This window comes from Mya arenaria, chromosome 15 (genome assembly GCF_026914265.1).
Source record: "Mya arenaria isolate MELC-2E11 chromosome 15, ASM2691426v1".
Classification (NCBI taxonomy): Eukaryota; Metazoa; Mollusca; class Bivalvia; order Myida; family Myidae; genus Mya; species Mya arenaria.
This window is the reverse complement of record NC_069136.1, coordinates 28,871,201-28,887,409: the sequence shown is the minus strand read 5'-3', so window position 1 is coordinate 28,887,409 and position 16,209 is coordinate 28,871,201. Positions and strand designations below refer to the sequence as shown.

The following is a 16,209-nucleotide window of genomic DNA, read 5'->3' as shown; positions in this document are numbered from 1 at the left end:
ACCAACACAACAATGGTTTCGTTGTTTTATAAGATCTGGATTGTGTCAAGTGCTAGTATTCATTTAGAGATGCCATGAAAAAGTATCAAGTATCAATAAGAAATAGCTTTCTAATCAACTCAAGGATAAGTGAAAAGTATCCAAAATCCAGTAATTTGAACATTTAAGACCTTATGAACCTGAGTCTGTATACCTTCATTGATTGTTGAGCCATGTTTTCAGATATTTCTGGGTCTGGCCAAGTTTTTCATCGTGGTCTTCTTCGGGCTCCTCCTAGGCATCGTGTGTGGTCTTCTGTCCTCCTTCATAACCAAATTCACAAACTCCGTCAAAGGTTCCTTTTGCTTTTATTTATAATATTTGAATCTCTTATAAAAAAAGCGATTTCAAAGATTTCAGAAAGAAAAATGTTTCGTACAAAGTCACAAGAAATGATTGACTTTCGATGAATTTTGTTCTACTATAATTGTACTGCAACGTCACTTTCAAAATGGAAATTATAACATAAAGTCTTAAATATATTATGTGTTTTAATATTAATATCATTGAGTGCATACTATTATTTATACAGCGTTTATGAGTGTCATGAGGGCCCTCCTAGTAAATGATAGAATCAAGCCATCATAATAGATAGGTTTTATATTTTCCAGTGGTTGAACCTCTCATAGTATTCGGGTTTGCCTACCTCGCGTACTTGCTGTCAGAATTGTTCGAGTTCTCAGGTATTGTCAGGTAAGGCTAAGAAGAAACTTTTCTTGAGTTTTATTTCATTTATGTCATACTAAAATATACTTGTTTTATTGAAATAACTCACTGTTACACAAGCAAATATATAGATATGGAGGTTTAATTTTTATATGTTTCGTAATTTAGGCTATTTTGGGTCCTCATTTTTCTTGTTTCCCATTATCGCTTGCACACATTTCTGAAAATGACGACTTTGACTTTGGTAGTGAATTGCTCCAATGTATATAAACATGGTTTAAAAGGATTTTCTCTGAATACGAACACAGTATGTTATCGTTTTTTTCAAGCCAATCTTATGCACATACTTGAACAATATGTATTGATACTGATCTCATATGTTTAATCATCAAACTTACTGTGTATGTCCAATTAACTTTATATTTGGAACCAAGCAGCTGTATAAGATACACACTACTAGGAAATCAATACTGTCTAGAGAGTTAATTATGCAAACGCTGATTTAGTGCTGATACAAAAGTACCTAAGTTATTCGAAACTGGAAAAACAACTCAATCATTAATGCCGTTACTTCTTGCATCTTATAAAACATGGGCAGTTACATGTTTTGACCAAATCAGTTTGGGTGGAAAACAAGCATCGAACTTGACCTTTGTTGAGCTTGTACCATCCCATAATGCCATACCAGGGTATATCTCTTCATTGGCAGTTTCATCAGTACGAGATGTGTCCAGAAAGGTCAAGGACACTTGTATTTGAATTTATATAGCTTTGCCATAATAGCGTTTTGTAGCTAAATACTTTATTCATTGAAAGCACATGCATGAGTGAGTTTTAAATTCAATATTTTAAAAGTAAATGTTTGGATGTGCATGTTTCACGGCCTCTAAACGCCAGCTCCACTACTTAATGGTGGTGCAAGGAAAATTAGCTGTCGACACTTCCGTGGTGCAGCTGTGCGCTATGTTTACCTTAACATACTTGGGGATGATTGATATTTTATTCGATAATTTTATTTAACGGACATATTTCGAAAATCGGAGAATGTGGTACCGTGTAAGAACATTTCTACTGCAGCTTAGCTACAATTTCGTTTCAATATGCGAACTGTGGTGCCACGAGCACTTTTTTAGTTTAGTTACAATGAATTTGAACTGACCGTCTGACAATTTAAGCCTAAAGTTCTTCTTAACATGACCATATTATACCAAAATGCATCACTACAATATGTTCTTGACTACTGTCATTCAGCGAAACCCGTTTTTCTATTTGTAGTACTGACGATTTTGACCTCAAACAAAATTTCAAGGTCCGTCTCTTAATCAGCTCGCTATACATTTAGTTTCATCACTATACATTATTGCTAACTATCAGCTAGTTTAAAGTTACACTGACCTTGACCCTGGTCTCACTGCCACCAATTTGGATACGAAGGTACATCTTCACATGAGTTTTAAATATTACCACTTTATGAAGTTCCTATATACATTGCATGTAGTTGTGTGGAAATCGTTTTATTATCTTAAGTAACAGCGACCTTACTTCGACCCAACCAATCCTAAAATAAATCCCAGAGTATATCTTTACATGAGCTTGCTACACACCAAATTCCATAACTATTCATTATTTTGCACTTGGAACTGAGGTTATTTTGCTATTCTCATTAACAGTCACCTTCACCATCACCTCGAGATCGCTGTCATCCAATTCAATCCCAAGTTATGTATCTAAAGAGCTTGCTATAAACCAGGTTTTATAACTATGCATTTTTTTGAACTCAAGTTGTTGAACCTAAATAGTAGTTCTACTTAAAAAAGCTGTGACCTTGACCGCACAGCCCCTCAATCCAATTCCTAAGGTACGTCACCCCAATAGCTTGCTATACAAAGTTCCATTATATGTCAATCATAATTTATGTCAGTTAACGTAAACAACGTTGGCATTCTTATTGTATTAACACAGTTTTCCTTGACAATCCGGCTTATAACATTTTCATTCACAACAGGTTTGATAATGATAAATCTTATGCATAGCATCATCGCTCTGGTGTACGAGATTGGCTAACGAAGGAGATTACATTTCTAAATTACTTGTTTCAATTGTCTGAGATAACGAGAAGGAATACTGAAAACAACACAAGTTAAACAATTGTCTATAGAGATAAAACTGTGTTCCGGTATATTGTGAGAATATTTGGATCAATATGACATTGACGACCGCAGATGGGATATTGAAACTGGCAACTGCATGAATTGTCTGAAAACCTATGACGTCAGTGTCCTTAATACACTGACATCGTATTATAAACGACGTGTCTCCCAATAAACCCACCATTTATCTACTTTACAAAACTAAGAGAAACACCGAGATGGTACAAGATATAACAACATTACCACATTTTCATGAAACACCTAGCGGTATAAAGTGCGTGTAATGTGGCTTATCATAACACTACACGGTTTTCATAATTATACTGAGACTACTATTTGATATATTGATAAACATGCAAAAAATATTGTGTATTTTCATTTCAGCATTATGGCGTGTGGCATGGTCCAAGTGCACTATGCATTCCATAACATCACTAACAAGGCCAGGCTGTCAATCAAGTTCTTCGCTAAAGTCATGGCGTATGTCCTTTCTTTATAACCCATTCACTGTATAGTAACTTATTAAAATACTTAACCATTAGTGACCAACAGAAAGGAATAATGTATTAAACCACCAAAAAATGTTATTTAAAATGGTAAGAAAGAGTCATTATATGAATACACAAGCAGCTGTCGTGAAGGAAGTTCATCGAATAAGACTGAGATGATTGATGTCACATCTAAATAAGCCTTATCCTTGACGATCACTCATTGACTCGTTGATTCTTCTTTATAAAGCGTAACCGTTTAATAGTCCTGACCTTCCCTAAATGTTTGCTACCGACCCTAGTTTTTATTGTCACTGGAAAAAAACTCGTTTTCTGACCGTTCATGTTAAATCCTTTGGAATACTTGTTTTTTATCAACAGGATACATCATTACATGTACATACTGTATTTGTATTGCGATCAGACCGATTGCGTCTATTTAAAGTGACACTCTTATTGAAAATCAATGCATACACATATATAACAAACATCAATTTGGACTGATAAACCTCTAACTACTTACTAAATAATGCAAAAATATAATTATGTATAACATGCAATTAATAGCAGAAAGCGCAAAAATATTAAATGATTGGTGAATGCTAAAATATTTACTAGTTAACATAGTCTACTATAGTCTCATAAGGTAGAAATAACTTGTTAAATGCTCATTTCTTTCAAATTAAAATCGGTATCCTTCATAGGAACCATTGTTTTCGACAGTTATTCACGCTTTTTGGAATATTAAAACAATATTATTAATTGTGGTAAATCTTATAAGAGTAAGAGTGCATTTTAACAATGAACCGGACACAATGACACGGTCTCTTGTGTGGTTGTGTGGTTAAGACTTTGTGTGCCTAATGAGGGTTTGTATTGTATTAGCATAACATTTATTTTATAATATAAAAATGGAGTCATAGTGTTAACGATTGAACTTTTTATTGCTATCTTGTACATATGATCTTTATATAAGAACATACTGACCTTAAAGGCCTAGTTTAATGAATGTTTGGCATGATAATCCCCTGCTGTGCATCTCCTGCTAATTGCACTGGTGTCACAGTAGTGACCAATTTCCTGTGTATTCGTTTATTGGCTCAGGGCCATTTAGGGTCCATTTTTATAATAAAACAACCGAAACTGCACAGCAGGATACTTAGATATGAGATCTGATAAGGCAATTAGGCAATAAGATTAAGATCAATTAACAAATTAACAGAGGTTGTGTATAAATACACGGTTTGGGGAGGGGGGGGGGGGTTCACTTATAGAAGGCTTAGACCAGGCCTTTAACGATCATTTTCCAAAATAGGAAACATTATACAAATTACATGTGCAACCAATTAGCAAATGCAGATATTTGTTTGGGGTTTAATACACGTAGACAATTTAGTTTTGAATCATATTTGAATACTATTATGTAATTATTTTAAAAAAAAGACTCACGTTCTGCAAATGAGCAGTGTTTGGTCAATATACTTTGGCCCTTGATAGCCTGCCTATTCCAGAAACATAAGGATTTTGAAAAAAATGTCCTTTTTCCTGTGGATTAGCTGCTGGCCACTAGAAAAAAACTGACTTTAAAGATGAGTTACAAAATAATCTTGAATAAATGCCAGACATCACCTTAAGTCTGTAGACTTTTCTAGAAGCGTTGCAAACAGTTTCAATTCCATGACAAACCATTTTAAGATTTAATTAATAAAGTCTTTAAACAGATTGCCTTTTTCATCCGTAATGATCTCTAGCTAGAACAAAGGGCTGAAATACATCCAATCAACTACTTTGTATTACACGAAACAGATTGTCGGACATTTTAAGATCAAATGTAGGCATGACCGTGGTCTTTTTTTGGAATTTTATGGCAATATTTTAGGGGTTTTACATACAGAAGATGCCGTTGTTGGCCACACCAAATTAATTGTTTGTTTCACATTTTTTCCCAAAAAATATTGAGCGAGCGAGCGAAAAAAAAAGGATACAATTTTGTCAGTTTTTATAAAAAAACACTGGTAACATTATAAACAAAATAAATTTCGGTTCTGAGGGAGGGGTGCAAGTCAAAAGGTTACGCCTCTTAATTTTAGTCTCCCCCCTCCCCCCAACGTCAAATCCGTCAATCCCTGGGGAATACCTTAAATCTCAATGAGCTGTATTCTTCATTTTAAGTATTTTTTTAAGTGAAAACAGGTTACAAAGTTGGCTTTCCTATCGGGTCTATTCGAACCAGTGTTTCTTCCTATTTCGATCGCCATTTACACAGACCTTTACGGAACTTTATGCACGGACCGTGTTGTTATGGCCAGATATTTGTTCGAAATTGTTGTTTTGTCAGTATATGGTCAAAAATGACCTTTAAACATCATTTCAGACCAGACAATGAACCATGTTCCTTCTAAATCATCGACAACATTAGGTCAAATTCTTTTGGGCAAAAGTTTCTTAACATACTTTTTAAAAGAACATCCCTTAGTTGCAATTGCTTAGAATTTATTAACATCATGAGTATTATTTAACCCTTGCTTTGAATCATTTGGCGTGTATTGAATTATCCGACGTATTTTGCAGTACAGCAAGCGAAATCATCATATTCCTGTTCCTCGGCATCGTCACTCTGGACCAGCAGCACGACTGGAAGACTGGCTTCACGCTGTGGACGCTCTTCTTTTGTATTCTCTACAGATTCATCAGTAAGTGTCATCATAGAACGTACGGTACACACAAGACAGTTGAATGCTACCATGACTACTAATACACCTTGAATGGCTGTAGCTGAAACACCATGACTAATACACCATAAAAAAGACGTGAATGGCTATAACTGGCACACAATGACTGACATACCATAATAAAGACGTGAATAGCTATAGCTGACGCACCCTGTCTGATACACAGTGATAGACGTGAATGGCTATAATTGTCATATGATGACTGACACACCGCGATAACGACGTGAATGGCTATAACTGACATATGATGACTGACACACCGCGATAACGACGTGAATGGCTATAACTGTCATATGATGACTGACACACCACGATAACGACGTGAATGGCTATAACTGTCATATGATGACTGACACACCACGATAACGACGTGAATGGCTATAACTGTCATATGATGACTGACACACCACGATAACGACGTGAATGGCTATAACTGACACACCATGACTGACACACCACGATAACGACGTGAATGGCTATAACTGACACACCATGACTGACACACCACGATAACGACGTGAATGGCATAACTGTCATATGATGACTGACACACCACGATAACGACGTGAATGGCTATAACTGTCATATGATGACTGACACACCACGATAACGACGTGAATGGCTATAACTGACACACCATGACTGACACACCACGATAACGACGTGAATGGCTATAACTGACATATGATGACTGACACACAACCATAACGACGTGAATGGCTATAACTGACATATGATGTCTGACTCACCACGATAACGACGTGAATGGCTATAACTGTCATATGATGACTGACACACCACGATAACGACGTGAATGGCTATAACTGACATACCATGACTGACACAACACGATAACTACTTGAATGGCTGTAACTGACAAATGCTGACTGCACACCTCGATAAAGACGTGAATGGCTATAACTGACACACCATGACAGACAGATCACGATAACGACGAAAATGGCTAAAGCTGGCGCACCATGTCTGATACACCGTGATTAGACGTGAATGGCTATAACTGACACGCCATGACTGATTCATCATGATATAGACACGAATTACTATAACTGTCACACAATGACTGATTCACCATGATATGGTCATGAGTTACTATAACTGACACATCATAACTCATTCACCATTATATAGACATGTATAACTGACACATTATGACTGATTCACAATGATATCGTCATGAAAGACTTTAACTGTCACACAATGACTGATTCACAATGTGAGACATGAATGGCTATAGCTGTCATATGATGACTGACACACCACGAGAACGACGTGAATGGCTTTAACTTACACACCATGACTTACACACCATGACAGACACATCACGATAACGACGTAAATGGCTATAGCTGACGCACTATGTCTGATACACCGTGATTTAGACGTGAATGGCTATAACTGACATATGATGACTGACACACCGAGATAACGACGTGAATAGCTATAACTGACACACCATGACTGACAAACCACGATAACGACGTGAATGGCTATAACTGACACACCATGACTGACACACCACGATAACGACGTGAATTGCTATAACTGTCATATGATGACTGACACACCACGATAACGACGTGAATGGCTTTAACTGACACACCATGACAGACACATCACGATAACGACGTAAATGGCTATAGCTGACGCACCATGTCTGATACACCGTGATTAAGACGTGAATGGCTATAACTGACATATGATGACTGACACACCGAGATAACGACGTGAATGGCTATAACTGACATATGATGACTGACACACCACGATAACGACGTGAATGGCTATAACTGTCATATGATGACTGACACACCACGATAACGACGTGAATGGCTATAACTGACACACCATGACAGAAACATCACGATAACGACGTAAATGGCTATAGCTGACGCACCATGTCTGATACACCGTGATTTAGACGTGAATGGCTATAACTGACATATGATGAATGACACACCGAGATAACGACGTGAATGGCTATAACTGACATATGATAACTGACACACCACGATAACGACGTGAATAGCTATAACTGACACACAATGACTGACAAACCCCGATAACGACGTGAATAGCTATAACTGACACACCATGACCGACACACCACGATAACGACGTGAATGGCTATAACTCTCATATGATGACTGACACACCACGATAACGACGTGAATGGCTATAGCTGACGCACTATGTCTGATACACCGTGATTTAGACGTGAATGGCTATAACTGACAAACCATGACTAATTCATCATGATATAGACACGAATAACTCTAACTGACACATCATAACTGATTCACCATGATATAGACATGAATGACTGTAACTGATACATCATAACTGATTCACCATGATATAGACATGAATGACTGTAACTGACACATCATAACCGATTCACCATGATATAGACATGAATGACTGTAACTGACACATCATAACTGATTCACCATGATATAGACATGAATGACTGTAACTGACACATCATAACTGATTCACCATGATATAGACATGAATGACTGTAACTGACACATCATAACTGATTCACCATGATATAGACATGAATGACTGTAACTGATACATCATAACTGATTCACCATGATAATATAGTCATGAAATACTTTAACTGTCACACAATGACTGATTCACCATGATAATATAGTCATGAAATACTTTAACTGTCACACAATGACTGATTCACCATTATAATATAGTCATGAAATACTTAAACTGTCACACAATGACTGATTCACCATGATAATATAGTCATGAAATACTTTAACTGTCACACAATGACTGATTCACCATGATAATATAGTCATGAAATACTTTAACTGTCACACAATGACTGATTCACCATGTTAAACAAGAATGAGTATAACTGACACACCATGATATAGTCATGAATGGTTTTAACTGACATACAATAATATAGATATGGATGCTCATCACTGACACTGACACACTTGATCCAGAAATAAAAGACTATAACTGACGCATCATGACTTTGGAACGTTGGAAAACAATTTCATGCGAATATCTTAATCGAAAGAGTGATAACGGTCAATTAAGACATGTTTATGATGAACCTTATTATTATATGACGTTACATGGCCTTAGCACGGAGAAACCGCCTATTTGAAGTTGTCCCACGAAGAGAACGACGAATATCGCACTTTTTATCATTCTTTATTCCTTCCAACCACTGCGGTCTCATGCTTATTCATCAGAGGTTTGATAATTGAATTTGTTCGCATAGCATCATCGCTCTGGTATACGATAATGTGCGGTCTCGGATGTTAACGGAACCTTCATCTATAGCGTTCAGAAATATCGTCCATGTGTTATATGGCCAGTGTTCTATTCTACTCATGATTTCGTCGTAAGAAAAAATCTGCATATCTTTCGCAAATACCCTGTGTTAAAATTGTGTCAAAAAATTAATCTCATTTTTCAGTATAACTTATTACTTTTACGAAGGGACATGATCTTTTAGAACTAAACAGACTTAGATGCAAACTTTTGAATACATGTACCATTCTTCATTTGTTTCAGCTACCTACATATTGTCATTTGCAATAAATAGATATTCAACAGGGAGAATACGAAGAATTCGTTTGGACGAAATGTTCATGATTGTAAGTATATTACCATGCTACGTTACATATTTTAATATGCATTGTTTAGAAAAAAACTCGATTCGATCATAATTATTTTGTGGATATCGCGGAATTATGATTTGCTTTCCAAAATATCTAAATGGATGGCTTATATCGATATAAGGTAAAGTTGATCTTCACTTAGTATTTTGCTCCTGACAATATAGACTTGTTCCAAAAAACATGATTACCTGGTTACAGAGTTACGGAGGACTGCGCGGGGCGGTGTGTTTCTCTCTAGTAGCTCTTGTGAATGAGGTAGAGATTCCCATGAAGAACATGTTTGTCACCACAACGCTTTTTATAATATTCTTCACTGTGTTTGTACAGGTGAGCCATAACTATATATTTGCACCTCAACTAACATATCTTCAATGAACGGCCTTTCGTTAATTGCGAATATTATCCGATGAACGCAACATATTAACGTTTTAAAATGAATTGTTAACTTTTGTTTGTATTGTGTTAACCGGCCACGAAATATTTTAATAAACATATTGAAAAGTGTTAATTTATTATTTGTTAAATGTATTGTTTTCATTTTGTGACTATTTATTGTACGTAGCAATAAAATGTTTAAACCGGTTCGTTCTCTTTACAGAATGAGTGAGAAAGAATTACCTCGAGGTTTTCTTAAATGAAATAAAGTAGTTAACGAACAATTCTGGAAAGACATAATGAACTATTTGTCTGAATATAAGTAATGAATTGCGTTATTGCCCGATAATGACAACTCATTATTCACACTCTAATTTACGCTTCGTTAGTTGAACGCAAGTTATTTCAATCTCATTCATATTCCGTAACAAAACGACATTTGTTATGGTCAAATATATTTTTTAACTCTAATTTCACAATAATGCTTAAGTCAAATCTCAGTCTCGGAAGTATGTTCGTGATATCGGGGCCTTAATTTATACTAAGTGCAGTTAAAATTGAAACGTTATATTTCAGCATTGTATTTGGGTTATCCCAAAGAATCTCTGCAAATAATGAGTGTACATATAAACACGGAATGGTGTATGAACTCAGTTGGTCAGTGCGCGGAAACTCTGAAGTCACTATCCGTGCACCGTTATCTGAAATAGTTTCCTTATACATGAAAGAATTGCAGTAATTGAAACAGATTAAAAGTAAATGGGTAGAAATCTTATAAATCATTCATGAAATCCAATCGTTTTGATGCTGCAGCACGTTCACTAATGAGAAATGTGAGAAAAGGGTGCCTACCATTTCCCTTCTGAGGCACACATCGCATGTATTATACAAATGACGTTTACGCACCCAAACGTTTTCAAATTGCATACAATAACCAAGATTTTGCATGAAGTTTACGCGATTCACAGCGCTGGGACAGGGGCTGAAACTAATATGTTTATAACTAGTAGCCAAACCCATTTTTTGTGTGATTTATTTGTATGTGTATTTGTAATTTGTATGTTTCCATGTTTACAGATGATCAATATAAATATGGTTTAACTATATTTCACTATTCAGTCAATTTAATACTTTATTTTCTGTATTGGGGAGAAACAAACATCTGATTTCAACAAGCTTAAAATAGAAAGTTGTAATAAAGATTAAGGCCTTATACTTGTACTATTATCAAACGACTGTATTTTTCCGTTGCATTTTACAGGGCGGGACAATTAAGTGGCTAGTGAAAAAGTTCAGGGTAAAATTGGCTCAAACCAACAAGGAAATGAACCTGAACGAGCAACTGTGCAACCATGTAAGTCGTGTTCTATAACAACGAGCAATTCCATAACCATGTAAGTCGTATTCTATAATAATTTTCAACAACCAATTAAAAAATCATGTTAGTTGTGGTCTATAAAATCGAGCACCTGTGGAACTATGTTAGCTGTGTTCTATAACATTGTGTAACTCTTCATGACATGTGCGAAATGTTCTTTAACGATTGGCAATTCTTCAATCATACGACATGACTTCTATAACAAGTAGAAACCGTGCAATCATGTAAACTGTGTTTTATAAACGTAGGTACTCTGCAATCAAGTGAGCTGTGTTTTATAACAATTGCTTATATTACAAACATGTTTGCTGAATTTTATAAACTTTGGCAACTCTACAATAATGTAAGCTGTGTTCTATAACAATTGGTAACCTTACAAACATGTTTGCTGGGTTTTATAAATGTTGGTTACTCTACAATCAGGTAAACTGTTTTCTATAACAATTGCTTACCATACAAACATGTTTGCTGGGTTTTATAAATGTTGCTTACTCTGCAATCATGTAAGCTGTGTTCTATAATAATTGGAGGCATTGATTCGTCCGACCAAAGAGAAAATCTTTATTTCTGTCATACATGCAAGAAAATATGAGGACATATATAAATGAATACAAGGTCAATTGGCGTCGATTGCTAACTATTGATAAAGATTGATATGCACGTCTTATTTAAAAGTGAAATTGAACGGAATGTATTTTTCTACTTGAAAACTTGAAAAAAAAAACATTATAAGAAAATAAATCAGTCTCACAAACACAGTTTGTCTGATGCTATGTCAACTAAATTAAACGATTTTCCAGAAATATTCTCGCATTGTGGGTTGCAATGTTGTTTTTGATACATGTTTGCTAATAAATTTTCACTTTTACATGGACCTTAAAACTGCCGCTTTACTATGAATATTGATTCAGTGTCGGCGAGGGAATGCTGTGAATGTTAGATTAATGGTACACAGTACTGAAGTAAATAGTCTCCAAATAGGGTTAATGTTTCAGGTGTTCGACCACATCATGGCAGGCATAGAGGAGATCGTGGGTTATACAACTGGGGAACATCATATAAAGGTGACGTGGCAATTTGAGTCTTGTTAGAAAGAACGATTAATTTAATTTCAACGTTCGTTATTTAAATGGATTTGCAATCTTGGGAAAATGCTAGTGTTGTTATTTTAACACAACATTTAAAGCAAATTATTGAAAGTGTCTAACTATTTGCCAGAGTGAAAAAAGCTAAATACCACATGTTCTGTTAAGTACCCCGTGTTTAGACATGTGACTTATGTCAGACAATCGCGTCTCATTTCGAAGTAAAAACATAGGTCTGTGTAGATAACTGACTTTGATAAACAATGAAGTTATATAATGGGAATGCTGCCTTCTAATGTCTGTAGGCAAAGATTGACAACGTTGACGACAAGGTCATCCGCCCACGTCTACTGCGGAACGCCACAACAACAACGTTGGATGATATATCGCACTACTACGAAAAATTAGTCATGAAGTAATGTATACAAAACAAGTCATGCAGTAATGTATACGAAACTAGTCATGAAGTAATGTTTTCAAAACTAGTTATGAAGTAGTAAATATAAAACTAGTCATGAAGAAGTGAAAACAAAACTAGTCATGAAGAAGTGAAAACAAAACTAGTCTTGAAGTAGTGTATACAAAACTAGTCATGAAGTTATGTATACTGTTAATGTATCGGTACAGAGTGACAAATTAATTGAGCGGTTTTAAACCATTTACGCGTGTATTGAAAGCGTCTGCCCATATTTCCTTATGCCCAACAGGGAAGAGCACTTTGAGGATATAACACTCTCTTACCTTTGTAGTTCCGTTAAATGCATACTTTGCTTTATAAACTAGTGTTATAGGGATGCATGCTACTGTTTTTCAGAGAGCATTACAAAAACTTACAATTGAGTGGAGCGAAACTACCGAGAGTGAAAACAGAGATGTGAGTACAGGTCATGTCACTAGTATCAATACCATATTTACACGTTACTATTATAAGGTGTAGTTTCTATTGTATCATTAATATGCCAACACAATTACTTTGCAGGCAGTTTCTTGAAAAAAAAATATCACGATCACATTCCCAATTAAAGCATTCAGTCATACTTTACGAGTACTTACCACTGGTTTTTCAGTCGCCATTTGGACAGCGTGTTGGCGTTGGAGAAACTGGCAGGCGACAATGGCCACAGTGATGAGTCACAGTTAAAACAACGTAGGTGACATCCATGAATCTTACTTCGCAAATTACCATGCAGGCTTCGAGCGGAACTTCAATCAATGAACCCTTGTTACAAATCAGACATTGAATATTAACGTAGATATGACATATGTTAAATATCGAGTTACCATGCGTACTATGTGGATAAACTGAGATATGAACCGTCGTTTAGCTGCAAAGAGCCACACGTCGTGTGTTGTATGAAACATATAACTATATAGACTCACAATACTTTATGAACATGCCTTTTCAGGTGAGATGGTTCACCACCGAGTCGAGGAGAGCCGTGAGCCAAACAAAACAAATGGGGACAATCATACTTTCTTCTCTAATACTCTACATGCAGTCAGGAGCGTACGTATAATTTTCTTTTGAAAATGTGTCGGAAGTCTTTGTTTTCTTAAAGATGTCTCATTAAGTAGTTATATCTACTGTTGTTAAATGAAAGGTAAAAATAACGCTATTATTATAATAAGTATGCTGTAAAAATGACCTTTGACTTTACAAATCGTATTTTAGAATACCCACCATCACCGGGCCAGTTTGTAACGAGTTCCCATTTATAAGTGATATGTTTCTATTTTGATGATCAAGGTAAAATTAGCGCTATTAATGTTATCGTTATTTTAAATGCCAGGACGTTTTTCTTTGCAGGTTATATTTTGCAATTCCCACCACAGACCAGTGAGTACTTTATATTAATATCATCCTTTTCGTTTAAATAGCGCATTCGCGCAAATTGGTTTAAGATGTAGTTACACAGAAAGTTACCTAGTCGGCAACCACGGTACTTTCTTTCATAACACTTCATCAATATAGCGTAGACATGTATCGGGGGTATCCGACGATGAGCGAATACTAGTAATTGATTTTAAATGGTCACATGTCGAGCGCATTGTAAGAGCTGTTCACACAGACATAATGCTCTTCCATGAAATTGCAGCATATAATAATATGGATTAGAAAAAGACGTGGAATCTGCGACACGAAACATCATTACGGTGAACCTTCATGTCAAGTTTTTATTTGAAAATCCTAAATAAATGGTCAAGATACAGCCCGGACAAAGTTCTGCCCGGACGGACGGGCTGACGCCCTGACACAGGCAAATACACGGTTCTGCCCGGACGGACGGGCTGACGCCCTGATATAGGCAAATACACGGTTCTGCCCGGACAGACGGGCTGACGTCCTGATTCAGGCAAATACACGGTTCTGCCCCAACGGCAAGCACAAGGTTCTCCCCGGACGGACGGGCTGACGCCTTGACACAGGCAAATACACGTTTCTGCCCGGACGGACGGACTGACGCCCTGATACAGGCAAATACACGGTTCTGCCCGGACGGACGAGCTGACGCCCTGATTCAGGCAAATTCACGATTCTGCCCGGACGGACGGGCTGACGCCCTGAAACAGGCAAATACACGGTTCTGCCCGGACGGACGGGCTGACGTCCTGACGTCCTGACACAGGCAAATACACGGTTCTGCCCAGACGAACGGGCTGACGTCCTGACACAGGCAAACACACGGTTCTGCCCCAACGGCAAACACAAGGTTCTCCCCGGACGGACGGGCTGACGTCCTGACACAGGCAAATATACGGTTCTGCCCGGACGGACGGTCTGACTTCCTGATACAGGCAAATACACGGTTCTGCCCGGACGGACGGGCTGACGCCCTGATACAGGCAAATACACGGTTCTGCCCGGACAGACGGGCTGACGCCTTGACACAGGCAAATACACGGTTCTGCCCGGACGGACGGTCTGACGTCCTGATACAGGCAAATACACGGAAGCACCATTGCAACAACTATGTCTCGCTCACTGGCAGCGGACTCGTGTTGACCACGAGGTTTCTCGATTTGTAGCTACACCTTATTTTATGGAATTTACATATATGTTAACCTGTCATAATCTTTATGTTTCCCTTGTCCTTATTTAAATATGAAATTCCATATTTGTGTCCATTATTTTCAGTCCATTGATCTAGAGGACAATGATGAAACCATTACCAGAGATCGCAAAATCGACCTGATAAGCAACCTACGGAAGAAACGAAGTAGGAATAAACGGTTACACAATCTACGAACGAAGCAGGAGGAAGGCAGTGTAAAACCGCCGCCGAAGAGTCTTTCTTTTAACTGGGACGGAAGCAGGGCATGCGGCGAGGAACGCGCGCTGGTCAATAAAAGTGAGAATGGGCTTCTCAAACCGCCGAGCATATGTGTGAATGGAAACCATGAAGATAGGAAACACAGTCAAGTATGTAATCATCCATTTTGTCGAGATAAGTTTTGTTGATCGTTATATTTCGCAGGTGTTATTACTGCAAAACCGATATGTATCTCTTTATTTGAAATAAAAATTACTTAACTTGTAAAACAGTCATAGTTAACACCAACATTTATGGACATTTAAAAGAAATATGTTAGTCCAGTTTAAATACAAAGTAAAATT

The 16,209-nt window shown here is 37.0% G+C and overlaps 1 protein-coding gene across 1 annotated transcript in view; it reads left to right on the top strand.

The window, feature by feature from the left end:
• LOC128220548 (probable Na(+)/H(+) antiporter nhx-9) overlaps positions 1–16,209 on the top strand; it is a 37,580-nt gene that overhangs the window by 20,297 nt on the left and 1,074 nt on the right. Inside the window, exons 10-23 of the mRNA XM_052928985.1 lie at positions 223–334; positions 651–732; positions 3,240–3,335; positions 5,915–6,036; positions 9,649–9,731; positions 9,954–10,082; positions 11,392–11,484; positions 12,504–12,572; positions 12,899–13,008; positions 13,408–13,467; positions 13,661–13,740; positions 14,000–14,100; positions 14,401–14,430; positions 15,730–16,014. Of these exons, the coding sequence (XP_052784945.1) occupies positions 223–334; positions 651–732; positions 3,240–3,335; positions 5,915–6,036; positions 9,649–9,731; positions 9,954–10,082; positions 11,392–11,484; positions 12,504–12,572; positions 12,899–13,008; positions 13,408–13,467; positions 13,661–13,740; positions 14,000–14,100; positions 14,401–14,430; positions 15,730–16,014 (1,452 nt within the window). The remainder of the gene's footprint in view (positions 1–222; positions 335–650; positions 733–3,239; positions 3,336–5,914; positions 6,037–9,648; positions 9,732–9,953; positions 10,083–11,391; positions 11,485–12,503; positions 12,573–12,898; positions 13,009–13,407; positions 13,468–13,660; positions 13,741–13,999; positions 14,101–14,400; positions 14,431–15,729; positions 16,015–16,209) is intronic.